This window comes from Aotus nancymaae, unplaced genomic scaffold (assembly GCF_030222135.1).
Source record: "Aotus nancymaae isolate 86718 unplaced genomic scaffold, 86718_ANA_hifiasm-v0.15.2.pri h1tg000003l, whole genome shotgun sequence".
Lineage (NCBI taxonomy): Eukaryota > Metazoa > Chordata > Mammalia > Primates > Aotidae > Aotus > Aotus nancymaae.
Genome location: NW_026988414.1, coordinates 8,598,754 through 8,625,760, shown reverse-complemented (window position 1 = coordinate 8,625,760; position 27,007 = coordinate 8,598,754). Strand labels below are relative to the sequence as shown.

General features: G+C 60.2%; 2 protein-coding genes across 7 annotated transcripts in view; one reads left to right on the top strand and one right to left on the bottom strand.

Moving 5' to 3' along the window:
* CRB2 (crumbs cell polarity complex component 2) lies at window positions 1–24,284 on the top strand. Its single transcript, XM_012458171.3, has 13 exons — window positions 1–112; window positions 6,819–7,142; window positions 9,819–10,014; window positions 10,133–10,272; window positions 11,115–11,300; window positions 11,490–11,603; window positions 14,016–14,888; window positions 14,977–15,485; window positions 16,067–16,232; window positions 17,123–17,909; window positions 18,899–19,015; window positions 19,535–19,661; window positions 21,097–24,284. Exons 1-13 carry the CDS (start codon window positions 1–3, stop codon window positions 21,319–21,321), a joined length of 3,876 nt encoding a protein of 1,291 aa, XP_012313594.2. The 3' UTR covers window positions 21,322–24,284.
* Window positions 23,639–27,007, bottom strand: part of DENND1A (DENN domain containing 1A) — a 536,105-nt gene continuing 532,736 nt past the window's right edge. For all 6 annotated transcript variants that reach the window (XM_021674025.2, XM_021674026.2, XM_021674028.2 and 3 more), the window contains one exon: window positions 23,639–26,595. In XM_021674025.2, the coding sequence (XP_021529700.2) occupies window positions 25,390–26,595 (1,206 nt within the window). In that variant the 3' untranslated portion in view covers window positions 23,639–25,389. The remainder of the gene's footprint in view (window positions 26,596–27,007) is intronic.

Genomic DNA, 27,007 nt, shown 5'->3' with positions numbered 1-27,007 from the left:
ATGGCGCTGGCCAGGCCTGGGCCCCTTGCCCCCCAGCTCCCGGCCCCCCGGCCCCTGGCCCCTGTCCTGCTGCTGCTGCTGCTCTGGGTCCCTGCCCTTGCCATCCTGGCTGGTGAGTTGGGGCCCACATCTGGGGGTCCTGGGAGAGGGTCTGTCCCCCAAGGCAGACACCCCAGGCCTTGGCTGTGGGAGCAGAGGGTACGCTGGTCCGCGTGGGTGCAGGCCTGAGCTGTGGGGTGCACAGGGGTGTGTGGCTGTGGGCCCCCAGACCATGTGGGGCTCCATGAAGGTGAGCATGTTCTGGGCTGTTTTGTGTTGAGGGGGGTTGTAAGTTTTGGGGGTTGAGGACTGGGGCTGGACGTGATTTGCGGGAGCTGTTGCTGGTGAGGGATGGGGGCGCATGTTTTGGAGGTGCTGTGTTGCATCCTGTAAAGGGCTGGGGGTTGGGGCTGGGGGACTTCTGGGTTTCTAGGGGCTGAGTTTGGGGAGTTGCAGGTGACATAAGCCTCACCCCAGAGCCTGTTGTGAGTCCCATGCTGGGTCGCAGGGCGCAGGTGGTGGGTGTGTTGAAATTGGGAGGTGGATGAGCTGTCTGGGGTGAGCTGGGAGTTGTGTCTGAGGAGCTGGGTGTAATGAGCTGTGTCCCACGCACGCTGTGGGGTGTAAGTTGTGCAGGGTGGCTGAACTGGGTCTTTGCTCTCAATATGAGGGTTGTGGGGTGACGGCGGCAGACCCTAGCTCAGGTGACGAGGTGGAGAAGAGGGAGGGAGGCCCAGGGAGCTGGGTGCGGTGGGCCTGCTGCACTGGGGGCCGCTGGGATGCTCTGGGTCCCTGTGGGGTGCTGGGGCTTTGGGAACAAGCATGTGTCCCCTGCTGCCCCCTCCTCAGCATTCCAAAGCCAATCTGAAAGGGCTCCCTAAAGCCAGACCCCTTTCACCAAGCCCTTTTTACTTTCGTCCAAGCTCTCAGGAGACTGGAATTCCTCCTGGGGGGGTCTAAGGGAACGCTTGGTGTTAGTCACTATAGTTACGGGGGCGGGCCTGGGAGGTCCCCTGCCCCCACCTCCACAGGCTGGGGAGGGAGCCAAGGAGGGCCAGGGCTCCCCTGAGGCTGGGGGAGCCCTCCCTGCCCCAGAGCTCCGCAGGCTGCAGAGTGTGGGGGCCAAGCCTCTCCTAGTCCCACCTGGGGCCCCTCGTGGTTCCCGCGCTCGCAAAGCTTTCATTTCCTGTCCCGTCTACGGGGCCCTAGGGAGGATGAGGACCCCATTTTCTAGTGAAGGAAACCAAGGCTCAGAGAGGGATGGGGAGTTATGAGCTGAGCTCGGCCAACAGGTGACTTGGGCTCCGTGGAGGGGTGGGGCGGTGGCGGTGGGGGGCGGGGGGAGGGTGGCGGCTGCTCCTCTCTGTTCTCAGCAAGCAAAGCATGTGAGATGGATCAGGGCTGTGTCCCCTACCCTGTGATACTCACCCACACTCCACACACCTGTGTGGCATGCCCAAGGGCACATGGTGACAAAGGAACAGGTGCCACAGACATGTGGATCTACCAGCACATGCACCTACACACACGTGCACACACAAGGCACATTCGTGCACACCGGTGTGTACACCCATTGCGCGCATGTGTGGACATGTTGCATTCACACTCAGTGTGCAGCCACACGGGACTGGGAGGCACAGCGTGGATGGAGGTGGGGGGGGTGGGGAGGTGTCTGGACACTGGTGTGTACATTCATCCCATCAGCCCTGCTGGGGCATCCAGGGCAGCCTTTCCTCTGCCACTTATGTGCTGGGGACCCCATCCCTGGGGATTCCTAAACGCTGGCAGGGGCACTGCCTACATGACCATTTCTGCATGCTAGTACCCTAGCCTGCCTGCCGGGAGGGGAGGGACCGGAGATTTTGTCACTTGAAAACGAATTTCCATCCCAGAGGGGATGGGGGCTTCTGGAGGCCCTGGGCCCCTGGCTCTGCTGCCCACCCCTGCCAGGCCCTGAGCTGGGCCCCTCCATCCCGGGCCCAACTTGCCACAAAGGCCCGGCTGGTTGCCATGGAGAGGACCAAGCATCTTGGAGGACAATGGGGCGCGTTGGGCTCTCATATCCACCCTCCCTTCCCCGAACACCCAGGGAGCCCGGCAGACAAAGGGGCAGTGAGTCCAGGCCCCAGGTCCGCCCCCTCCTCCAGCCAGAAGGGGGTGGGGGCCTGTGGGACAGGGACAGAGGCAGAGACAACCCAATGGCAGGATCTTTTGGACACTGGGTGTTTGCCTCAAGTAAAGAACTTGATGGATGTGATCGGCCACTCCATGGCAGGCACTGTGCTACTAACAAGGTCTAACTGAATTCTCCCAGCAGCCTGCGAAGTCGGCTCTGATACCCTCAGTTTACAGAGGAGGTAAACGAGGCCCAGAGACAGAGCCAGTCAGTCCCTGAGCCAGTGCTGGGATTTCGCAGTGTACTGTGCTGCTAGCCTAGAGAAAGTCACGTCTCTTCTCTGTGTCTGTAAAACGAGAATGGAGGCCAGGCGAGGTGGCTCACGCCTGTATTCCCAGCACTTTGGGAGGCCGAGGTGGGTGGATCACTAGGTCAGGAGTTCGAGACCAGTCTGGCCAGGATGGTGAAACCCCCGTCTCTACTAAAAATACAAAAATTAGCCAGGCACGGTGGCAGGTGCCTGTAATCCCAGCTACTTGGGAAGCTGAGGCAGGAGAATTGCTTGAACCCAGGTGGCAGAGGTTGCAGTGAGTCGAGATCGCACCACTGCACCCCAGCCTGGGCGATAGAGGGAGACTGTGTCTCAAAAAAACCAAAAAACAAGGACAGACTGACTCACTCTGAGCCCAGGTACAAGGATTTGAAGAGAATGCAGCGAGTGGTCCCACACCAGGTTTTGGCATGGAACCCCCAATTTCAAGGGAAATTTTAGATGGAAGCCCATTCATAGTAGTAAAATTGTTAAAAGTGGCCTGTTTGGGTGGCAGGTGGAACCCCCACCCCTGCCTCCCCCTCACTTCAGGAGGTAACTCCCTGGAACTGTGCTCTGAGCCTGAACTCGAGGGAGGGATCGTCAGCGCCAGGCACAGGGGAGGCGCTCCATCCCTAACAGCTATTGTTGCAATTGCTGTTATCAAAATTATGCCTTTTAACCTCAGAAGGTAAACATTTTTGAAAAAAAGCATTCCAAATTTTTCTGCCCAAAAGAGTATTTCACCGTTTCCTGACGACCGAGTGTTTGCGAAGCCCCATCGTGTCTGTTATTCAGCCCTACCCATGTTGGGGGTAGAGCTTTGGGGCCCAGGGATCTTAGATGAACAATTTCTTCCCTACACTAGACGCTCCCACACCTTATGAGAGCTTAGGTCGCTTCTCAGAAATATTCTCTCTTGATTTGTCGGGACAGGAAGCTTCCCCAGTAAAACACTTTTGTGTGTGTGTGTTTTCTGTTTTCTGTTTTTTTGGTTTTTTTTTTGAGAAATGGTCTCACTCTATTGCCCTGGCTGGGGTGCTGTGGCAGAATCATAGCTCACTGTAGCCTCAACATCCTGGGCTCAAGCCATCCTCCCACCTCAGCCTCCCAAGCAGCTGGGATCACAGGGCCCACCCCATGCTCGGCTTATTTTTTTGTTTTTGTTTTTGTGTTTTGTAGAGACAGAGTCTCACTCTGTCTGCCAGGTTGGTCTGGAGCGCCTGGCCTGAAGTGATCCTCCCACTTCAGCTTCCCAAGGTGCTGGGATTACAGGTGTGAGCCTCCACACCTGGCTTCAGTAAAACACTTCTCAGTTGTTGGCGGTTATAACCAGGCCCATTACAAGTGCATGAAAAGTGGGAGTTAGTAATCACTGCGTGAGGCCTGAGACCCGGTGGGTTGCTAACAGCTGGGTTCTGGATGGACGGGGAAGACAGCCCGCTCTGCCCAGTCTGATACTGGAAACTGTATTCTTGTGAAACCCTTTAGAGATTTTTTCCTGGGTGAGGCAGCTGAAATGTACTAAAATGACAGTATGTGGGTAGCAATTTAGAGTTTGCAAAGTGGAGAAGTGGACCTCTGGGAAATCAGGAGCTGATCTGATTCTTCGTTTCAACTTGGGCAGAATTATCAACCTATCTGAGTTACAAAAACAGAAATTTTCTTAACAGCCGGCACCTTTTCTGGTCTGAATCGAGTATAACAGTGTAATAATAGATGCACAGCCCCAAGCGCATAGTACACACTCAGTAAACGGCTGTGTCCTCCTGCCCTCCCCAGGACGGGGCACCAGGTCGAAGGGGAGGGGCGGGCGTCCGTTAATCCCTCTCTGCCAGGTCGGCCCAGGCAGCCTGAGGTCAGGAGGGATTTGTAAAGATAAGCACAGGCCCCTCGTTGCCCTGGCAACAGGCCCCGCCCCTCCAGCCTGGCCCGGGGACAGCCCCTCCTTCGTCCTGCTGCCCTCCACACCCCACCCCTCCTTGCCTCTCCAGTCTGCCCTGGGCTATTCTGGCCTCCCAGGCTCACCCCTGGAAGACAGCGACAACCTGAGGTCAGCGGTTCCCACACCTAAAAGTGAAAGGAATCCCCCAGGGAACTGGTTGCAATGCAGATTGTCAGGCTCGGGGCCAGTGGTTCAAAATTTTGGGTCTGCAGTGGGCTTCAGGAATCTGTATTGTTAATATGGCCCCCAGTGATTCTGGGAAGCTTGGAGTGAGGCCCTCAGTTTGGATTCCAGCCTCCCTCAGGCTGTGGACTGTGAGGCTGCCTTTCCTGAGCTGTAAAACAGGGATCATAGTCCTATCCACCTTGGAGGGTAAATGCCAAGATCCACGAGATGATGTAAGAATTACGGCTGGCCCTCCCAGGCAGGCCTGTGGCACCACTGCCTCCCCACTAGGACGGGCCGCTCCTTCCCTTCCTGTCTGGCTCTGACTGGAGAGACTCCTTCCTCCCATGGGGTTGGACTCTGTCTCCTGAGCTCTGTCATTTAGGGCCTATCTGTTCCCTGTTCCTGGGAAGATCCCCTGTGACAAGATGCCTTCCCTGCCCCCAGGATCCTTTCCCTGGTGCTCTCTCCCTGGTGTGGTCCCAGCTGCTCTGAGATGGGGGGCAAAGCTTCAGATTGGATTGGGGCATCCCTCACACTGCACAGGTGAGGGGCAGTGCTCTATGGGGATTAAGTGAGGGGCCTGTTGGCACAGGTGCTGCAGCCAGGGCCCTTTACCATGGGTTATGATTGCTGCGCCCTCCTGAGCAGTGCTGGCCACACCCAGTGCCAGGGCTGTGCCCGCATCACCTTGGTGGATCCTCTCAACACCTCCGTGAGGTGGGCACTTTTTGCATCCCAGATACGAACCAGGACTGCCCGATGCCTCAAACCTGTGCCCTTTCCTAAGGGAGCTGGAAGGATGCAGGTCCGGACTCAGGACAGCCCTGCCTGGAATGCGGATGACGCCTGAGAGGCTGCCAGCCTTATCTGGGGGGCTTCACCAGAGTGGGGGAGGGAAGGGTGCAGGGTCTGAGCTGTTCTGGGATCTGGTGAGTGTCTGGATGACAACCTGGGTGGGGGAGGGGCACACCTCTGAGAGCTCCAGGTGGGAGTGGGGGGAGGAATGGGGGCTGTGCCTTCTTGAGGTTCCCCTCCCCCATCCCTACGGAATTCCTACCAACAGCAGCCCTTGACTGCGTCCCTGAGGGGTTGAATCATTCAGCATTTGATGAGGGGGTTCTATTATCCCATTTTCAGACTGGGAAACGGAGGCTTCGTAGGACAAATGACTTACCCAGGGTCTCATAGCTAGTAACTTTCTGAGATGGAATTGAACCCAGGGCTGTTTCACTTCAAAGCCCAAGTTCTCACCTGGGCATTGTAGTGACAAGGCTCTCAGGAAGGCGGGAGGAGAGGAAGGGGGATGAGCATCTCTGGGCTTGGCTTCCAAGCCAGTTGGTGAGCCTCTATCAGAGGGAGCTCCGGTGCCGGACGCATCACAGTGTGTGTGTGTGTGGGAGGGGGCAGGTGTCCGTGAGCCGTCTCAATACCTGCTCTGTACCACGTGACCTCAGCCAGGCTGGCCACTCAGGTGTTTGCTGATGGGAGATGAAATGAGGGCCGGGGGCCCTCTAGAAGTTCCCAGGCCAGTGGCTGGCAGGGGGTGGGTAGTGAGGTGGAGAAGCGGTAGGAATGAGACCAGCGGAGCACACGATCCCTGCCTTTGAAGTTGTCCACCCGTCCTCCTGAGGCTGAGGACGGGGCCATCTCCAGTTTCACCCAGGGATGGAGTTACCAGACCCCTGGCAGAAGAGGTGGAGGGGGCAGTGGGAGGAGCCTCACCCTTTTGGGCCTCCTGGGATGGATGGGGCCTGCAGAAGGCAAATGCCAGGGGAGACCCTCTCCCAGGTGAAGCTGCAATAACCCAGACAGACCTTGAAGCCTGTCCCAGAGAACACTAACTGTGACCTCAGCAAGCCTTCACTTTCTTTCCTGGGCCTCCTTTTGATGCCTGGTACAGTGGGCATGACAGACCCTGCCTCAAAGGGGCACTGCAGGGATGAGACAGTGGGGGGACGCTCATGGGGCTAGGAGCCTCTGTCTGCTGATCCTGCCCAGGAGCCAGGCATCCCTGGTCCTATTTCTCTGCTATGTAGACTCTCCTAAAATTGCTCCCAGTTCTAGGTATAGATGTGTGCAGCTTGCTGGGATCTGGCTTGCAGACCCCTGGCCCTCCGTCCATCCTGCTCATGGAGACACCTATGTTGCTTTAGGGGTCTGGGCTGGGCCTGAGAGGGTGGGGAGGAGATTGTCATTGTAACGTTTGCCCACCCTGCCCAGCCAGTTTCTTCTTTCTACAGGGACGGTGCCTTCAGAGCCCCCCAGTGCCTGTGCCTCAGATCCGTGCGCTCCAGGGACCGAGTGCCAGGCTACCGAGAGTGGTGGCTACACCTGTGGGCCCACAGAGCCCCGGGGCTGTGCCACCCAGCCATGCCACCATGGCGCTCTGTGTGTGCCCCAGGGTCCAGATCCTGATGGCTTCCGCTGCTACTGCGTGCCGGGTTTCCAGGGCCCACGCTGTGAGCTGGACATCGATGAGTGTGCATCTCGGCCGTGCCATCACGGGGCCACCTGCCACAACCTGGCCGATCGCTATGAGTGCCATTGCCCCCTTGGCTATGCAGGTAACAGCACGGGCCGCCCTGGGAGGAGGTCTGTAATGTGGATCTGCCAGCTGCTCAGAGTGTAAACATCATGGCTTCAGCTTTGACTTCGTGTAGGGACGCCCCCAGGCATCCTGGCAGCTCTGGGGTATATCCACTCGGTCTGACTACAGAATTGATGCTTTGTGGGTTTACCTGGCAGCTTTGGGTGAGAGTATAGATGTGCGGGTGCTGGCACGGTGTGTGGCACATCTCAGGCACTCATTGTTATTTCAGTTCAGCCTAGAGTTCAGCTTGGCTCTGGGGGTGAAGGTACCCCTCAGGCATCTCTGGAAGTGTGGAAATGCCTGGCGTGGCTTGAATGAGGATGCCCAGATAGTCTTTCTAGCACTTACTGCAGGCCTTTGCCAAGCTGTCATGTAGACACATGACAGTCACCATCAGCTCATTTGAACACTCCTGATGCGGTCTGGGATACAATGTGGACCCCTGGCGTCTGGTCTGGGGGAGAGTCTCCCCCAGAGTTCTAGCATAGAGACACCTACGGTCTCGTACAAACTGTAGTGCTGATGCACCCCACGGATCACTGCTGTCTGGAGTGGGATAATATATATGTAAGTGCTCAGAAAAGTGAGTGGCATTGAGGGCCTTCTCCAGAGTATGGCCCGTCCCAGGCCTACCCATGGCATGGTCTGAGCCGAGGGCATCCTGGAGTGCCTTCCTAGAGAGGCCGGAAGTCGGGAAGGGGGGTGCAGCTGGGGACAGGTCTGGGAGTGAGGCTAAGTCCAGGGCAGTCTGGAGTCTGCAGTGTAGATACTCTGGATTCTATTTCAATCCTGAATTCAAACAACTGTACTCTGAGGGCAGAGGGCAGTTTGAAGTCACTTCAGAGCAAGGGGTACAGATTGGGGGGCTGAGTTCCAGGGCAGGGGGCTTATAGCGAAGAAATGGCAGCTGATGAAGAGAGATTTGGGAAGCCGGTTCCATGCATCCTTCTCATCGTTCTGGTGTCTCCGTGTCTGGTCTGGGTGTATTAGTGTACGTGCCAGCGCAGGCCACGTCCGTCCGTGTTTCCTAGTTTGAAGTTCTGTTTTGCATCCGTAACGATCTGCGGGTTCCTGGGGCCCCTCTGCTGAGTGCGTGTGTGAGGAACGTGTGGGTGCGGGGCGTGTGTGTGTGTGAGCAGTGGGTTGTGTACCCGATGTGTGGCACTCGCATACTTCGGGCATCTTTCTGGGTGAGTTGTGCATGTGAGTTGGGGCAACATCTGCCATGACTCATTCTCTCCTCTTTCCATTCCAAGCTGGTTGGGGGAGTTTGGGATTTCCAGCTGAGTCCTGGCTCCCCCTGACACAGCGGGTGGGAGTCGGGATGGGGCGGGAGGAGGGAAGGGTCATGGGAAGGTGGGGTCATGTTTTGTGCTCAATGAACTGAGAAGGGGGAGGGTTCCAGCTGGGGTCCGCTGGGCCTCTGGGCCCGCCCTTGACCCAACCCACTTAGGGGGCAGGGCCCACTGGAGTCTACAGTGACCCTGAGCTCCAGGATGATCTCAGGTGGTGTATCTGAAACCCTGGGACTCCAGCTCCCTTCTCTCCACCCTCACCCTGGGAGAGCCACTCAGTGGTCTTGATTTGCCCAGGACTGTGAGGGTTCCAGGGAGTCGGTACTTTCAGTTCTAAAACCAGGACAGTTCAGGGACACAAGGAGGAGTGATTACCCTCCTCCAGCTTCGCCGGCCTCTCGAGGGTCTCAAAGCCATCAGCGTGGGCCTTTGAAAATGTAGGTAGGGCCAGGTGCGGTAGCTCATGCCTGTAATCCCAGCACTTTGGGAGGCCGAGGCGGGTGGATCGCTTGAGGCCAGGAGTTGAAGACCAGCCTGGTCAGCATGGCGAAACCCCTTCTCTACAAAAAAAAAAAAAAAAAAAAAAAAAAAAATACAAAAATTAACCGAGTGAGGTGGTGGGCACCTGTAATCCCAGTTACTCTGGAGGCTGAGGCACAAGAATTGCTTGAACCTGCGAGGCAGAGATTGCATCACTGCACTCCAGCCTGGGAGACAGAACAAGACTCTGTCTCAAGAAAACAAAACAAACAAATAAAATGTAGGTAGGACCAAGTCACTCATCTGTCTGAAACTTTCAGGATGGACCCAGAGGATACCTGGTCCCCAAGGCACTAACACCTCCCACTCGACTGGCCGCCTCCACCCTCTCCCTTGCTTCCCACCCTCCTAGCATCCCACCCTAGGGCATCGTGTCCCTGCCCCAAGCAGAACTTGCTTCTGGCTGCCTGCCGTCTCTTTGGAATCCAGCTGCTGCCCACAGTCCCCTATCTGAATCCTTCAAAAGCTTCTTCTTCCAGGAAGCCTTCCCTGAACAGAGCAGACCCCGGCTATTGCTTTCTCAGGACCCAACTCTTTTCCTTGTTGAACTTGGCAACATCAAAACCCAGCTCATGTATGTAATTAGTGGCCGAATCCCCCCCATCTCCTGGCCTACACTGCTGTGAGCCCCCTGAGGGCAGGGCTGTCGGTCTCATTTCTCTCCCTGCGGTGGCTGGCGCGACCCCCGATCCCCCCACACGCGGCTCTGAATGAATGAACCCACAAGTCTCTATCTTCGAGTGGGCCTGGCTCCGCCTCTTCCGCCCTGCTCCAGGTGTCCATCCCACGCCCTGTGTATCTCCGGCCCTGTCCAGGCGTGACCTGCGAGACGGAGGTGGACGAGTGCGCCTCGGCGCCCTGCCTGCACGGGGGCTCGTGTTTGGACGGCGTGGGCTCCTTCCGCTGTGTGTGCGCGCCGGGCTACGGGGGCGCCCGCTGCCAGCTGGACCTCGACGAGTGCCAGAGCCAGCCGTGCGTGCACGGGGGCACGTGCCACGACCTGGTCAACGGGTGAGCGAGCGGCCGGACAGGGGACCAGTGCGCCGGGTGCCCGAGGGCGGGGAGGGCCGGAGGGCACGGGGCTGAAGGGGCGGGTGCGCGCTCAGCTCCGGCCGCGTGCCCTCCCCAGGTTCCGGTGCGACTGCGCGGGCACTGGCTACGAGGGCACGCACTGCGAGCAGGAGGTGCTGGAGTGCGCATCGGCGCCCTGCGCGCACAACGCGTCCTGCCTTGAGGGCCTCGGGAGCTTCCGCTGCCTCTGTTGGCCAGGTTTGTGCGTGCGCGTGGCGGAGGCAGGTGTGCGCGTGCGTGGTCTGGGGTGGAGGGGAAGGTGTGTGTGTGCATGTGCGTGGCCTGGGGCGGTGGGGTAGGTGTTGCGTGCGTGTATGTGGCCTGAGGTGGAGGAGGAGGCGTGTGCATGTGCGTGCGTGGCCTGGGGTGGAGGGAAGGTGTGTGCGTGCGCGTGCGTGGCCTGGGGTGGAGGGGAAGGTGTGTACGTGCGCGTGCATGGCCTGGGGTGGAGGGAAGGTGTGTGCGTGCGCGTGCGTGGCCTGGGGTGGAGGGGAAAGTGTGTATGTGCGCGTGCGTGGCCTGGGGTGGAGGGAAGGTGTGTGCGTGCGCGTGCGTGGCCTGGGGCAGCGGGTAGGTGTGTGCGTGCGCATGTGCGGCCTGGGGCGGTGGGAGAGGTGTGCGGCTGTGCGCGTGCGCGAGTGCCCGCTGGGCCCTTGGGACTAGAGTGTGTGTGACTGCAACCTGTCGGAGCCTCAGTTTCTTGATCTACAAAATAGGGCTGATTGTGGCCCCCGCTCCTGGGGCTGCTGCAGGGAGAGCGAAGGTGCAGTGCCCGGGAAGCCCTTGGCACGGGCGTGACAGCTCCGAAGGGCTCAGTAATTAATACTAGTCACAATAGTAAGACTAGTAATCGCAGCAGTAGGCCGCTGCTGCTGAAGGCTGCCATGGTCATCCCTGCCACCCTCAGTGCGTCCCTCCCTCGCATTTGGTAGCTTATTCCGAGCTGCGATCCCTAGCTGGCCCCGGCTAGCCATGTGACAGTGAAGAGGTGCTGCCTGGTGACCCCGTGAGACCTGATGCCCGTGTGTGTGTGCCCCCAGGCTACAGCGGTGAGCGATGCGAAGTGGACGAGGACGAGTGTGCAGCAAGCCCCTGCCAGCACGGGGGCCAGTGCCTGCAGCGCTCCGACCCGGCCCTCTATGAGGGCATCCAGCCCAACTTCCCTGGCGTCTTCAGCTTCCGCCACGCGGCGGGCTTCCTCTGCCTCTGCCTTCCTGGCTTTGAGGGTGAGCCCCTGCTGGGGAAATGGTCAGCCTGTGTTCAGGTGCCCAGGGAGGGATCTTGTGCCCCCTGCCACCCCATGCCCGACTCTGCCCTCTCTCTCGGCCTTGGTCTCCCTAGTTATAGAATGGACCCTCTCAGCCCCTGCCTGGCTCTGAGGGTGCAGGTGGGACCCACAGCTGGGCCTCTTGCAGGAGCTGACTGCAGCATGGAGGTGGACGAGTGTGCCTCACAGCCATGCCTCAATGGAGGCCACTGCCAGGACCTGCCCAATGGCTTCCAGTGTCACTGCCCAGATGGCTATGCAGGTGTCTGGGGTGGGGCGGGCCCTGGGACTGTCAGAATTGGTGGTTCTTGGGTGAGAATTTCCCTTCTGTCTGATGTGTGGATCGATGAGGTCAAGGAGATCAGGGAGGAGGAGGGCGTGGGGACCCAGGTGATCGCTGAAGGTGGTTGAACTAGGACTCGCTTTGGAGGTGATACTGGGGATCAGGAGTGTAGTCCTGGCAGCTGGGGCCTCAGTAGACTGAGGTTGTCCTGGAGAATATGGGTCGGGGGAGGATGGGCAGAGAACCCTGCACACCTTCAGGGAAGATGAGGCAGTTTGGCCAGGACAGAGAAGGAAAGTGGGGCTACTGCAGAGGGTTGGGGGGCAGCGTCTGTAGGAGGATGACCCTGACTTTGGGAAGCCAGGGCCTGTTAGGCAGGAGCTGGGGGTTCACAGTCTCCCCCTGCCGTGGGCACATGCAGATGCACAGACACAGGACACTGGTGACTGTCCAACCGAGTGTCCCTGGCCCCTCTGGAATGCCTGTGACACCTCCCCTACACCCGCCCACATTCTTGCTGGGGCATACTGCCTCCTCTTCCTGGCAGGCTCCTGGGCACAGGCTCCTCCACCAGGGGAAAGAGTTGCTGATCACTCATCTCCCCCACCCTCACTCACCTAAAGATGGTGGGACTCAGTGTCCCCCATCCCTGATTGGCCGACACTCCTGGGTGTCCTGAAGGCACATCCGCTGCCCCCATGGGCCGAGGTTCCCCAAGTCCCGCTCCAAGAACCACAGCCTCCTTGGTACCTGGCAAACGGTGCCCCACACAGCGTGCCTGGCCTCTGGGAAGCATTTGCTGTGTATTTCATTTCTTCCTTGCCACAGCCCCATGAGGCAGGGGTTTAAAACCCCATCTTACAGCTGAGAGCATGGGGGAGTGTCATCCCCTGGGTTCACCAGTGTCAGTGGGAACCCGGCTCATTTCCCAGTTGAGCTCAGCTGTCGGGTGACTGGGAGGGCAGACCTCTGAGGTCAAAGCCAGGGAGGGGGGACCCCAGCTGCAGGGCAGGGCTCTTTGCCCGTCCTCCCTCTCTTTGGGCCGCGCTGGCCGTGGGGGAGGCCAGTGCCTGGCATTCCTGAGCAGGCTTTGAAGGAAGCAGCTGGGCCAGGCAGGGAGCTCTGCCCCCACCCCCAGCCTCAGTGCCCGCCCACCACTCTCAACCTGTCTGGGGGCATGGCAATGGGGCCGGGGGCTCTGTGGATCTTCCTGGGCCACCTGTGGCTCCTGGCAGGTATGGAGGATGAGGCCCTGGGCATGGAGAGGTTGGTGGGTGGTGATTCCTAGGAGGAGGTGCGTTTGTGAGCTGGTCAGGCCAGGCTTCAAACCCTGGTGGCCTCTCTCTGGGCCTGGGTTCCTCCAGCTGGAATGTGGCTCGAGCTGAGCTATAGTTGGGCTATGGCTTCTTGACCCAAGGCGGGGCCTGAGCACCTGGAGGGAGGATGAGGCAGCCCCTTCACAGCCAGTGTGGGGACCCTGGGGCCGAGGATCTGAGGGGTTGAGCCTGGGGCGGGGGGCTACTCAGAGTGCCTCGGGTGCATGCACCGCCCCACCAGCTCCTCCATTTCATCACTCTGCCCATAAAAGCCATCCCATGCCCTTTGCTGGACACCAAGGACATATTCAGGTCCCTGAAGGAGATCTCAGCTGAGTAAACAGATACTTTTAATACAGGGTTCTGGGGAGCTGTGTCTGGGAGTGGAGAGTGATACTATAGTTTGAGGTTGGGAATTAGGGGAAGCCTCTGGGCCCTTTGAGTTTGGGCTCTGCAGGATGAATAGGAGTCTGAAAGGAAGGGTAAGGGAGAATGAAGCATTCCAAGCAGAGAGAACAGTATGAACAAAGCCCAAGAGGCAGGACTTTCCAGGAAATGCTTGGAGGAATGGGAATTTCAAGGTCTTGGGAAGCTCAAGGTCTTGGGGAAGCAGGATCGAGGCTTGAGAGCCTGGTAGAACCCAGCCCATGAGGAGGTCTTAAATGTCAGGGTATGTGATGGGGCCTTAAGCAGTAGAGGAACGTGGTCAGGCAATGCTTTAGAAAGAGACCTCTGGCTACTGGTGGAGATGGATGGGAGAGGGCTTCTGGAGGATACGAGACGGGACGGTAGCCCAGAGAGCTGGTAAGGCAGGAGATGGGGGCGGGCAGAGAAAGGGGGCATTGGACAGTGTTTAGGAGATTAAATCCACAGGGCCTGGAGACTCACCAGACATAGGAAGGGGCATCTTGGATTCTGGCCTACGGAGGACTTCAGGGGACCATGAGAAATCCTTTGGGAATTGGTTTGGTTGATAGGTACTGAGGTCCCTATCATAAGAGGTATGTAAGTTCTGGGTCAGTACTGTGGTTCTGGCCCCAGACATTACTGAGCCTTGGCTTGGTCTCCCCCAAAGGGCCCACATGTCAGGAAGATGTGGATGAATGTCTGTCGGATCCCTGCCTCCATGGTGGAACCTGCAGAGACACTGTGGCAGGCTATATCTGCTGGTGCCCAGAGACCTGGGGTGGGCACGACTGTTCTGTGCAGCTCACTGGCTGCCAGGACCACACCTGCCCGCTGGCTGCCACCTGCATCCCTGTCTTTGAGTCTGGGGTCCACAGTTATGTCTGCAACTGCCCACCTGGTACCCATGGACCTTTCTGTGGCCAGAATACCACCTTCTCTGTGATGGCTGGGAGCCTCATTCAGGCATCTGTGCCAGCTGGTGGCCCCCTGGGTCTGGCATTGAGGTTTCGCACCACGCTGCCCGCTGGGACCTTGGCCACTCGCAATGACACCAAGGAAAGCTTGGAGCTGGCATTGGTGGCAGCCACACTTCAGGCCACACTCTGGAGCCACGGCACCACTGTGCTTGTCCTGAGACTGCCGGACCTGGCCCTAAACGATGGCCATTGGCACCAGGTGGAGGTGGCGCTCCGCCCGGGGACCCTGGAGCTGCGGCTCTGGCATGAGGGCTGCCCTGCTCAGCTCTGTGTGGCCTCTGGTCCCGTGGCCCTGGCTCCCACGGCTTCAGCCACCCCGCTGCCTGCCAGGATCTCCTCTGCCCGGCTGGGGGACGTGGCGTTTGCAGGCTGCCTCCAGGACGTGCGTGTGGATGGGCACCTCCTGCTGCCTGAGGATCTTGGTGAGAACGTCCTCCTGGGCTGCAAGCGCCGAGAGCAGTGCCAGCCTCTGCCTTGTGTCCACGGAGGGGCCTGCGTGGATCTGTGGACTCATTTCCATTGCGACTGTCCACGGCCCTATAGGGGTCTCACATGTGCTGATGGTGAGGAGTGAGCCAGGTGGGAAGGCAGCACCCAAAATCTGGCTCCCTCAGCCTGCAGGCCTCACACCGGCACCTTCTATCCCTGCAGAGATTCCTGCTGCCACCTTTGGCTTGGGAGGCACCCCGAGCTCTGCCTCCTTTCTGCTCCAAGAGCTGCCAGGCCCCAACCTCACAGTGTCTTTCCTTCTCCGCACCCGGGAGCCTGCTGGCCTGTTGCTCCAGTTTGCCAATGACTCCACAGCTGGCCTGACAGTATTCCTGAGTGAGGGTCGGATCCGGGCCGAGGTGCCAGGCAGTCCTGCCATAGTGCTCCCTGGGCGCTGGGATGATGGGCTCCGCCACCTGGTGACGCTCAGCTTCGGGCCTGACCAGCTGCAGGACCTGGGGCAGCAGGTGCATGTGGGTGGGAGGCTCCTCGCTGCCGACAGCCAGCCCTGGGGTGGGCCCTTCCGAGGCTGCCTCCAGGACCTGCAACTCGATGGCCACCGCCTCCCCTTCCTTCCTCTGCCACTGGACAACTTAAGCCAGCCCAGTGAGCTCGGTGGCAGGCAGTCCTGGAACCTCACTGCGGGCTGCGTCTCCGAGGACACGTGCAGTGTAAGTGTCTAGAGGTGGGTCCTTTTCCCAGGATCTATTCTGCGTCACCAGGGGTGTGTCTTTTTGCTGATGAGGAAACTGAGGCTTAGGAGGTGAAGTGACCTGCACAGGGTCCCACTACAGGAGGGTGGCAGGGCAGGATTTGCATTCACCCCCTCTCCAGCCCAGTTGCTCCTACCCTCTGGCGGTCCCCATGCCTCCCCCAGCCAGTCCTGGTCTGAGAGAGACACCCTGACTGAGATCGAGGGCTGCCTGAGCCTTTCTGCAGGAGTGTACTTGGGGGGACAGGGCCACCCATTTGATTAGGAACAGAATTCCACCAGCCCTGGGGTTGGAACAGCATGGGCAGGAATTCTGGTTCCTCTCTTTACTGGCTGGGTGACTCAGGCAAGTGGCTTTGCCTCACTGAGCCTCAGCTTTCTCATCTATAAAATGGGGATGCTAGTGACTTTCTCTCCACTCTTTTGTAAGGAGATACCACGTCTGTAGTAGGTGCTCAGTGGAGAAGCACTGCGAGGCTGGCTCTGGTGAGTGATGCCAGCTGCAGTCCTGAGCCACCTCCCGCCCTGCCTCTCCCACAGCCTGACCCCTGTTTCAATGGTGGGACTTGCCTCGTCACTTGGAATGACTTCCACTGTACCTGCCCTGCCAACTTCACAGGGCCCACGTGTGCCCAGCAGCTGTGGTGCCCCGGCCAGCCCTGTCTCCCACCTGCCACGTGTGAGGAGGTCCCCGATGGCTTTGTGTGTGAGTGTGTGTCCTGGGCTGCTCCCGTGCTGGGCGCTGGACACCCAAGCTCGTTAGATGCCATCTGCACGCTCAGGGCTTGTCGGATATTAGCAGACCAGGCATGCCAAGCCCCAGGGCAGTGTGGCAGGGCCCCCCGAAGGCAGAGGGACAGAGTATCTGCAGGAGGCGAGCCAGTGCTGGGCTTCAAGGCCAGACTCTGAAAGCCACAGGGGTGGAAGGACATTTCACTGAGGGGGCACAGCATGTGCAAAGTCCCTGAGGTCAGCCAGACTGAAAGCCACAGGGGTGGAAGGACATTTCACTGAGGGAGCACAGCATGTGCAAAGTCCCTGAGGTCAGCAAGAACAGAAGTGCAAGGGGATGAGCGGGAACGGGGTGGGAAAGTTGACAGAGGCTTTGTAGACGCCCAGTAAGGCAGCTCTGACTTTATCCCCAAGGGCAGCGGGGAGCTTCCGAGGGTTTTCAGGATAGGGGCATGACCAGATCTGCATTTTACGAAGATGACTGGCTGCAGTGAAGGGCGGGCCTCCGCCGTGAGGTGGGGCAGCTTCACGGAGGAGGGAAGGGGCCAGATTCTGCTGGGAGTTGCTGTTGCTGGGCCTGTGACCTGGAGGGTCGCCTGAGCATCGCGCCCTCCCCAGCATTGGCCTGGAATTGCCCCTCCGGGGGTAGGAAATACATTTGGGGTAGAAGTGAGGGTGACGCGGGGAGGGGGGCGGCTGCAGTTTCCAGGATCCGGGATTAGATGATAGATGGGTGCGTGTGCCCCGCCCCCCATGATGGGCCCCCAGTAAGTGGCTCCTCTGTCACTCGCTGGGGGAAGTGGGGAGGTAGCGTTTCTGGAGAAGGTTTCGTGAGCCATTCCCTGAGGCTCCCTTTCTCCCCAGGTGTGGCCCAGACCACGTTCCGGGAGGGTCCCCCCGCCACTTTCAGCGGGCACAACGCATCGTTGGGGCGCTCGCTTGGCGGCCTGTCGCTGGCCTTCCGCACGCGCGACCCCGAAGCCTGGCTGCTGCGCGCCGCAGCCGGCAACACGGCTGGAGTGTGGCTGGCGGTGCGCAATGGCTCGCTGGTGGGCGGCGTGCGTGGAGGCCGCGGCCTGCCCGGCGCTGTGCTGTCCATACCTGGGCTGCGCGTGGCCGACGGCGCTTGGCACCGCGTGCACCTGGCCATGGAGCACCCGGCGGCCGCTGCCTCGCGCTGGCTGCTGTGGCTGGACGGCGCGGCCACGCCGGTAGCACTGCGCGGCCTGGCCGGCGACCTGGGCTTCTTGCAGGGTCCAGGTGCCGCGCATGTCCTACTGGCCGAGAACTTCACCGGCTGCCTGGGCCGCGTGGCGCTGGGTGGCTTCCCCTTGCCCTTGGCGCGGCCCCGGCCAGGCGCGGCCTCCGGTGCCCGAGAGCACTTCATGGCCTGGCCTGGGGCGCCGGCCCCGATCCTCGGCTGCCGCAGCGCGCCGGTGTGTGCGCCCTCGCCCTGCCTGCACGGCGGCGCCTGCCGCGACCTCTTCGACGCCTTCGCCTGCGCCTGCGGCCCGGGCTGGGAGGGCCCACGCTGCGAGGCCCATGTCGACCCCTGTCACTCTGCGCCCTGCGCCCGCGGCCGCTGTCACACGCACTCTGACGGCCGTTTCGAGTGCCGCTGCCCGCCTGGCTTCGGGGGACCGCGCTGCAGGTGGGACGGCCGGGCAGGGGGGCGGGCCCCGCCGGTGACCAGGGCTGGGGTGGGCTGCGAACTTCCCCTGGGGCTGTGGAGGGGAAGAGAAGTCCGTCAGGTCTGTGGAAGAGTCGCTTCCCTTCCCTGATACTCATGCCCTTATCTGTGACATGAGGAAGATGGTTTGATTTCATAAATTTCCTGATAAAACACAGATCAAAACACACCGTTAGCTTGGAATTTCAGATAAACAGCACTGTGGTCTGGGGCTGGGAGCTGCCTGCCTTACAGGGAGGTTCATTCCTGTTGGTCGCGGGTTAGGGCACAGGGAGGGGGAGTCAGGCTGGAGGGGAGGGGCCATGCTGGAGGGAGGGGGGTCAGGCTGGAGGGGAGGGGCCAGGCTGGAGGGAGGGGGCCAGGCTGAGAGGGAGGGGGCCAGGCTGAGGGGGACGGGGGTCAGGCTGGAGGGGAGGGGCCAGACTGGAGGGGAGGGGCCAGACTGGAGGGAGGGGGCCAGGCTGGAGGGGAGGGGGCCAGGCTGGAGGGGAGGGGCCAGGCTGGAGGGAGGGGGCCAGGCTGAGGGGGAGGGGGTCAGGCTGAGGGGGAGGGGGTCAGGCTGGAGGACAGGGGTCAGGCTGGAAGGAGCTGGTCAGACTTTGGTGCTTCCCTTATTCACCTCATGGTGGCTCTCTGGGGAGCTCAGTGTGTGAAATGGGATCTGGCTGGCCAGACCTCTCCCTCTCCCCTCAAGAATGTCCAGGTGTTGTGTTTAGGAGCTGCTTTTGTTCAGAGTCCTTGAATTTTGTCCTTAGAGTCCTCTGAGTCTCTGGAAAGTGACAGTCTTGTGTCCCTTCCCTCCCACCAGGGACCCCAATCCCATGACTGATAGAGGAGGGCCCTGAATTCCATGCCTGAGAACACAGGCTCAGGTGGCCCATGGCCACAGCGGCTGGGAGGGCAGGTCCCAGGCCTCTTGCACCCCACTCCAGCCTCTACTCCCTCTCCAGGTTGCCTGTCCCACCCAAGGAGTGCGGCCTGAACGTCACCTGCCTCAACAGCAGCCGGTGTGAGGGTGGGTCTCCTGCTGCCAACTGCAGCTGCCTGGAGGGTCTTGCTGACCAGAGGTGGGTCTGGGGGCCTGGGAACTATGAGGCGGTCCAATGGGTGTGGAGAGCTGTTCCACCAGCCAGGGCGGGGCAGGGGTCCTCGCCCACCTCCTCACCCCTCTCTGGTATCACAGTCACCACTGTCACTTGAGTTTCCTTCCATGTCTTCCAAGACCATCTTCTATGATAGACCACTGCTGGGCAGTGGTGACCTGGTGGCGGTTCTGTGTCCCACAGCCTCAGCCCGCCTGTGGGACACTGTAAAAGTGCAGGTTCTGGGTCCTGCACACAGTGGTGTCAGCTCCTGGGCACCTGCCTTCACACAGGCTTCCCCAGCATCCCGATGGGGTGAGAGTTCCTCAGTCACGGCTGCTCATGTGGCCACCTGGCAGGGCCCAGCTGGGCGGGAGCAGCGTGTGGGGACAGTGGATGGATAAGCGCTGACGCTTGCTGAGGGTGGGGTGGGCAGCAGAGCAGCTGGGAGCACAAGAGGCAGCCGTGGGGGGAGCCGCTTTCTCAGCCCCCTTCCCTCTCCAGGTGTCGGGTCCCCACCCTTCCCTGTGAAGCCAACCCCTGCTTGAATGGGGGCACCTGCCGAGCTGCTGGAGGGGCATCTGAATGTATCTGCAGCGCCAGGTTCTCCGGCCAGTTCTGTGAAGTGGTGGTGAGTGATGCCAGGGGTGAGGGGCCATGGACGTGGCCCGCTGGGCCCTTGGCAAGATTCTGTGGGGAGTGGGGACAGTATGTAGCACCGTGGGGCTATTCCTGGGCCACTCTGTCATGGAGGGGGCAGCGAGAGGAGCCTCGGGTCCCTTCCACACTCCCCACACAGGAGGTATTTCCACTCCAGGGAGAGCTTTGGGGGCTGCCACTGTGTTGGTGAGAGCACAGAGCTCCTGGCCGGGTCAGGGGCTTCCCCAGAGTGCCCAGGGCAGTGGCAGTGAGGACAGATGGTCTCTGCCAATCCAACCAGGATTAAGGGCCCAGAGGATGTAGGCGTTTTGGGATTTAGCTTGGTGAATCCAGGAGCTTCTCATCTCCAGGGGTTTCTGAGCCAGCGTCCTGAGTAGGAAGACACAGAGGGGCCTGGGAGTCTGCTCCAGAGTAGGCTTGGCTGCTCCCAACCCCAGGGGCTCAGCCCAGGAGGGGCCTGGACAGACCAAGGCGGCAGGCTGTGAACCTCCCCACCACACCCCTTCCTGGGCTTGGAAGGGAAGTCTGGGGGAGCAGCCTTGATCTCCACAGGCTTCTGGCAGCCTGGGTCATAAACCACAAATCCCCTCCACTTACTGGGAACGTTTCCTTTCAAGTTGAACTTTTACAGCCTCTGGCTTCCCCACCCAGCCACCTCCCAGGGCAGCGGGAGGAAATGGCTTTACAGCTCCTCCCCCAAAATGCCCAGGGGTGGAGGCTGGCAGGGCCCACTCAGGACCGAGAGGAACTTTCCTCTCTAGCTTTGGAACCCAGGTCACAGCGGGCTGAGAAGCCTGGAGGTACAGAGTGAGGCTGGTGAGTCTGAGACCCCGTGTGCCTCCCATGCCTCTGGAATCCTTAGATCCTGGGACTTTAGAGTCCCAGGCGTGTGGAGGCTTTGATGGGGTGTCCTGGGAGCCTGTGACTGGAGACAGCAAGGAGGTTTGCTGCCCCGTCCCCAAGCCTGGGATGAGGCTCGCAGGGACAAGCTGTCAGAGCAGCCCTCCTGCCCCCCTGCCCCCCCGCAGCAGCAGGCCAGCACCGATGGATTCTGACCTTGCTATTGTGGCAGGGGGCCACTCAGCCCACCCCTGCTCCTGTTCATCAGACCCTTGCAGGCTTCTGTGAAACCCACACACCGTGCTTAGCTCCTGCTGAGTGTTCAGTAAATGTCTGTCTCTGTCCTTCTAGCCAGAACTCCTTTGTTGTACAGGACTCCCGAAGCAGTGGCTCTGACAGGTGGTTTCCTGGCACTTGCCTGCATACTCCCGGGGCTGGGGGTCTCACCCCTCCCAGGGCAGCCTGCTCCCAGCTCTGACTTTCTCTGAGCAATCCTTGTGCTGCCCTCTCTGCTCTGCAGCCCCGGGGCCTCTCTGTGACTTAGGCCTCGATGTTGTCTTTTGCAGAAAGGCCTGCCCCTGCCACTGCCATTCCCGCTGCTGGAGGTGGCTGTGCCTGCAGCCTGTGCCTGCCTCCTCCTCCTCCTCCTGGGCCTCCTTTCAGGGATCCTTGCAGCCCGAAAGCGCCGCCAGTCCGAGGGCACCTATAGCCCAAGCCAGCAGGAGGTGGCCGGGGCCCGGCTGGAGATGGACAGTGTCCTCAAGGTGCCACCAGAGGAGAGACTCATCTAGGCCAGGCTGGCGGCCGGTGCCAGCACCAGCACCTGGAGGTCCTGGATGGTTTCTACCAGGAGACCCAAGGAAGCTGCTTCCAGGGCTTGGGACATTGCTACGGAGCCTCCGCCTCTGCCCCGTCGCGGATGGAGGACAAGCGGAGCAACTCAGGGAAGCAGAGGCCTAGAGAGGCCGTGGACTCCTCCCTCCCACCCACGGGGCGCCGCCTCGGCAGGTGTACGGCTGTGTGGGAGGGCACACGTGGGTGCACAGTGTGTTCAGGAGTGTGTGTATCTGGAGAAGTGTGTATCTGGAGGAGTGTGTTCAGGAGTGTGTGCGTGTGTGTATCTGGAGGAGTAGTGTGTACCCGGGCACGTTTGTCTGCAGATGCTAGTGTGCATCCTGGCAGGGCTCCAGGGCATGTCTGCTGCTTTTGCTGTGTGTCCATGACTGTGTGATGGGCGTAGCTGGTCCCAGGTGGAGGCGGCTGCAGCATGGGGACAGCCATTCCAGCCCCGGGGCAGGGGCAGCCAAGGCTGCACGTTCTCCAGGAAGCCAGGCCAGGGCTCCCGCCTCTTCCCCCGGCTCCAGGAGCTGCTCCTGCCGTGGAGGCAGCTGGAAGGTCAGGGAGGCCATAAGCAGAGGCCGAGTGGGCTTCTGGCCCCTAGAACAAATGTCCCCTCAGGCAGGTGTGTCTGCTAGAGCCAGAGCCAGTCATGCAAGGGAAGCACAGACCCACCCGCCCCCACGGCCAGGGCAGCGTGAGGAAGCAGAGGAGGGGCTGCCCTGAGCTTCCCACCCTGCTGTGGTCATTTGTGACATGGGGAAGAAGCCACCCCTTGCCTACCTCACAGGGCTGTGAGGATCAGAGAGGATGGCAATGGGGAAAGAATGGACGTTGTCACTCCCGTCTGATGAAGGACCTCCGGGTGTCTGTTTAGGTGTCTGAAGTGTCATCTCCCTGGCCAGAGTTGCGGGAAAGAGTGGATAAGAAGGGGCCTACTTGGGGTTTGGCAAGAAGGCCGGAGGGGCTTAAGAATGACGGAGCAACCCTTCTTCCCCAAGCAAGCCCCCCACCCAGCTCACCCGCCCACCTCTGGTTCTCCAGCTCCAGTCCTCCCTAGCGGCCTGGCGAGCTCACTCCTTCCTCTGATGACTGATTGCCTCTACACAGATTCTGCGAGAGGACTCAAAGGAAACCCTCTGGATTGTCTGCCGAGTAGAGGAGCTCAGCAAACACTGGCGCCGCCTCTGTGTTGGCACCTGCAGAGGCAGACTCAGGGGAGACTCTGCTGCTTGCTCCCAGCCCCTTCCCTGGCAATGCCCATCACACCGTGACCTCTGATCCCAGAAGGGCACCTGCCTGAGGGCCTGGCCGCCTTCCAGCCTCATGGACCTGGAGATGTGCCCTTCGTCCTTCCTGCTTCCCAGGCAGGAGATCCGTTTACACTTTTGGGTCAACAGCTTTTCCTTTCAGTTTCAGCTTGTCCCAAAGGCATGGGTGGCCAAGGTGGAGCCACGTGACCACTTGGGGGCACTGGGACATCGGACTGGGGAGTCAGCAGAGGCTGGGATGGAGAGGGGCTTGCCTGGTCCTTATCCCTGTAGGAGGTGGGACCGCCTTTCCCTGCACTTTCTCCATACCCTTGGGAACGTGGGGAGGAAGCATCCGGTTCCGTCGCCTCAGCTGGTTCCTGGGTCAGTTATTGAGTCAGGGATTTGGAAAACCTGTGTCAGCTGCAACTCCTAGGACATGTAATGTGGCAGTCCACCATGCAGATGATGAAAGCCAGCTGCCCCCTGTCCCCTTCCTGGCTCCTGTGGGTTCGGGTGCCTGTTGTTTTCGAGGGCAGTCCTGTGAAGAGGAGCGTGGTCAGATGATGGGCAAGTCGGGGGAGGTGTGAGACTGGGTGTGTTCAGCGTTTACTGTGGGTGGTCGACTGCTCCACCACATCCCCCCTCCAAACACACACCAGCATTCAACAGAGGCACATTCCCAGGCTGTGCTCTTACTAATGAGACCTGTGGGGCAACTGGCCAGGTGTCCCCTAGAACTCTTTCCTGGCTCCTGGGTGCTCTCAACACCATTGCAGGCCTGCAGCCTGTTCTGTGGCCCCAGCAGGGCTGAGCAGGCCTGTTGCCAGCCCAACCCCATGCCTGGTCTGTGAGGGGCAGGGCATGAGCTGGCTTAGAGTCCCGAGTGGGCGCTGGGAGTTGGCTCCTTCCCTAACTAACTGCTCTGCGCCTGCCCCCGGCCTCTATGGGAGTGGGTGGCGAAGATGGCTCAGGGCCCATGTGGGGCCTTCGCTCCCCAAGAGCTTCAAGGACACGGGGATGCCAGCCTTTCCCCAAGATGATTTTATTGAATGCGCACACAAAGTTCATCCTTGAGTTTGCAAAGTCAGTCCCACAAGTGAAGAGAGCAGTGCTCGTGTGAACATGGGGTACTCACCCTAGCCCCCAGCACAGCCAGGAGGGCTCAGGCTCCACCCTCCTCCCCGGGGGCCACCAGCACCTCCTCTCCTCCTCTGCCCTGTCCCGGATGAGGCCTGGGGAGTCTGCCCAGGGAGTGAAACTGGAATCTGTGCTGAAATACCCAAGTGCCTGGGAGGTGCTGCCATGGCCCAGGAGTGACATGGCTTCCCCAGCAGCCAGAGCCCACTCCTGCACCAGAGAGGTCTTGGGTGACCCAGGATGGCCGCCAAGCCTCACCGACCATGTGCAGCAGTGGCGGCCTCTCACAGAGGGGGTCCCTGGGTAACAGAGACCTCCAGAGACCCCTCAGACACCCCTGGGGAGACTGTGTCTGACCCTTCAAAAATAATAGGAAATGAGAGCTCGAGTGGAAATGCTCACAATTTCCTGCATGTCTCAGATGGTTGTTTTCTTACATGGTTGGGCCGTACTTCAATTTGGTTTATGGAAATGAATCAATTTCACGATTCATCAAATCAATAAGGTAAAAAGGAAAAATAATAAAACATTCAATCTTAACTTTGGTGACGTTGGCCTCAGGAATTTCTGTGCTGGCCTAGAGCTCTGGTCAGGTGGGGAGGGACTGGCTTCCAGCCCTCCTGCTTCCAGGAGGCAGAGGCCAAGTGTGTCCTTTCTCCCTGGTGAAGAGGCTTATGGCCACTGCCCAGTTCCAACTTAGGAAGGCCAGGCAGCTGTGCCTTCCACCTCAGTCTGAGGCATTAAGCTTGACCTTCAAGTTGAAATCTGGGTCACAGCTACCCAGCATTGCCCACAAAGCCCCAGATGACAAGAGGCTGAGCCCCCAGCTTTGACAGTGATAGGAGAGGAGACCAGGAGAACCTGGAGGTATCAGAGTGCCAGAGAGCTGGACAAGGGCTGGGGGCTCCTTAAACACTAGGGTTCTTAGTTTCCTTCTACAAAATCCAAGTTGCTGGTGCTCGCAGCCACCATGCAGGGTAGCTGGGGCTGGGTTTGGCCATCACAAGGCAGCCCAAGACTTCCTGGTCCCCAGATCCTACCAGGTCAGAATCAACAAGTTTTGGGGTGAAGACACAGGAAAGCACAAGTGTGTGTATTGCTAGAACAGTCTGGAAGTGCCCCACCAAGTTAACCCTCCAGCTCAGGGGGCAGTCCTACCTCCAACCCCGCAGTCGCCTGTATCTCGTGCAGATGAGCTCACACCGGAGCGTAACCCTGCCACCTGTGTCCGAGGAGGTTGGCGTGCAGGGCCTGGCTGTGGTGGGGACAGGAGAGCTGGCCTTCGGAGCCTCTCGGGACACTTCCAGAGGGAAGGTGGGTAGGACTCGGTCTGGGACAATCACTGGCCCAGCTGACCTCTTTAGTGCAAAACCCAATCAAGGGTGCCGAGCAGGGGCAACCGTGGGGTGGGATGGGCACCCAGGAACTGGGTTGATTTCCAGGCTGGAGCTGGTGCTATTCCCCAGGGCCAGACCTCAGAGATGGGCAGTGTGGAAGGGAGGAGGGGGCAGCAGAGAGGGTTCCCATCCCTTCCCATCAGCAGAACCTGGGCAGAAAGTGGCAGGGAAGCCTCAGAAGTGCAGCTGTGGACGGACGCTCGGGCCTCGGCACATCCCCACCTCAGGGCCTGGCTCACTCGAAGGTCTCCCACTGCTTCCTGAGCTGCTCCACCGAGCCTGGGGCTGGGGCCGGGGCTGGACTCGGGCTCACGTCTTGCTTGGTTTTCAGTAACAGATCCTCAAAGGGGTCTCTGGCCTGCTGAGGAGCAGAGGGCCGCAGTGCTGGCTCCAGACCTTGGGGAGGCCTGGGAGGCAGAAGCTGGGGGTCTCCAGGCCTCAGGGCCAGCCCCTGCTTGGCCTCAGCAGCCCTGGCACTTGAGCGGGCCAGGGGCAACGTTCGGATCCTCGAGGGGGCGACTGCTGGAGGGCCCAGTGGCTGTAGGGGGCTGGTGTGCGTGCCCATGGGCACCTGGCCAAAGAGGTTGGGCATGGAGAGGGCAGAGAGGTTGGGCTGAGACCTGTGAGGGGCACAGAAGCCAGCGCTAGACAGCAGGAGGCCAGATGCAAAAGCTGGCCCCAGGGAAGCCGGAGGGGCCCCGAAGGGCCTAGCTGGTGTGGAGACCAGGGGCAGGGTGTGTGGGGCTGCTGACATGGATGGGACAAAGGGGTTGAGTGGTGGCTGTGGGAATGGAGTGGGTGTCCCCACAGGTGGGAAGCTGAATTGGGGGGTGAATGGGGTGGCTACATTCGGGGCAGTATGGCGTGGCGGGAGGGTGCTGCCTGACCAGGCTGTGCTCAGCGGGTCCAGGAGGGCGAGCAGCGCGTCACTGCTGGTGCCTGCAGCTCCGGGGCCGGGGCTGAGCGGCTGGAGCAGTTCAGTGGGGCCTTGGGGGACAACGCGAGGGAGGAGCCCTGGGAACAGGGCAGGGCTCAGGGCAGCTCGCCTGTCCCGATCCGTCTGCAGCTGTTCTGAAAAGTCACCAAGTTCGGTGCCGGCAGCCTGGAGCTTGGCCGGGCGGGCAACGGGTGGTGGAGGCACAATGCCCAGCTCTGGGGTCTTCCTGCCTTGGGGCCGGGGGATAGTGATGCTGCCCAGAGTAGGGGTGGGCACCTCCTCCTTGTCACTGGGGTTCAGGATGCTGTCCTGGTTCTGGGGCCTTCGCGGCAGGGCCAGGGAGTTCCCCAGCAGGGCCAAGGGCTTCTCAGGCGAGGCAGCTGGGGGTTTGCTGGGGATGGCCATGTCGTCCTGGCCCAGGCTCCAGAGCTTGTTGTATGGGTGGGCAAGCTTCAAGGCCATCGCCATCCCACGGCTCCTCTCACTCCCGCCCAGGTCCAGCCTCTGTTGGGAGGGAAGGAGGCGGGCAGTGACCACAGGCTGAGTTGGGACGTGTGTGCCCATTCCTACACCCTTCCTATGTGCTGGGCCAAGATGTGTGGCCCATTAGCTTCTCGGACTTGGAGCAGCTGGAGGGACTCCCCCAGGTCACCAGCGGGGGACCCAAGTGTGCTGGGACTCCAAGCCCGGGCTCCTCTCACTGTGTGGCACAAAGGAACTCAAGAGGAAGCTCTCATCCCTTTATGCCAGTGGTGGCTGCCAAGGGGTTTTAGGAAAGGGACTCCAGCTACTGGCTGGCTCTTTTTACTTTTCAGATCACAGGCACCTGTGGCCACCGGTAAGCTCGGGAGGGCAAGTGAGACTCAGGGGCTGGTAGAAGGCACCCTGGCTGGGGAGAAAGGAGGAGGCTGAGTTT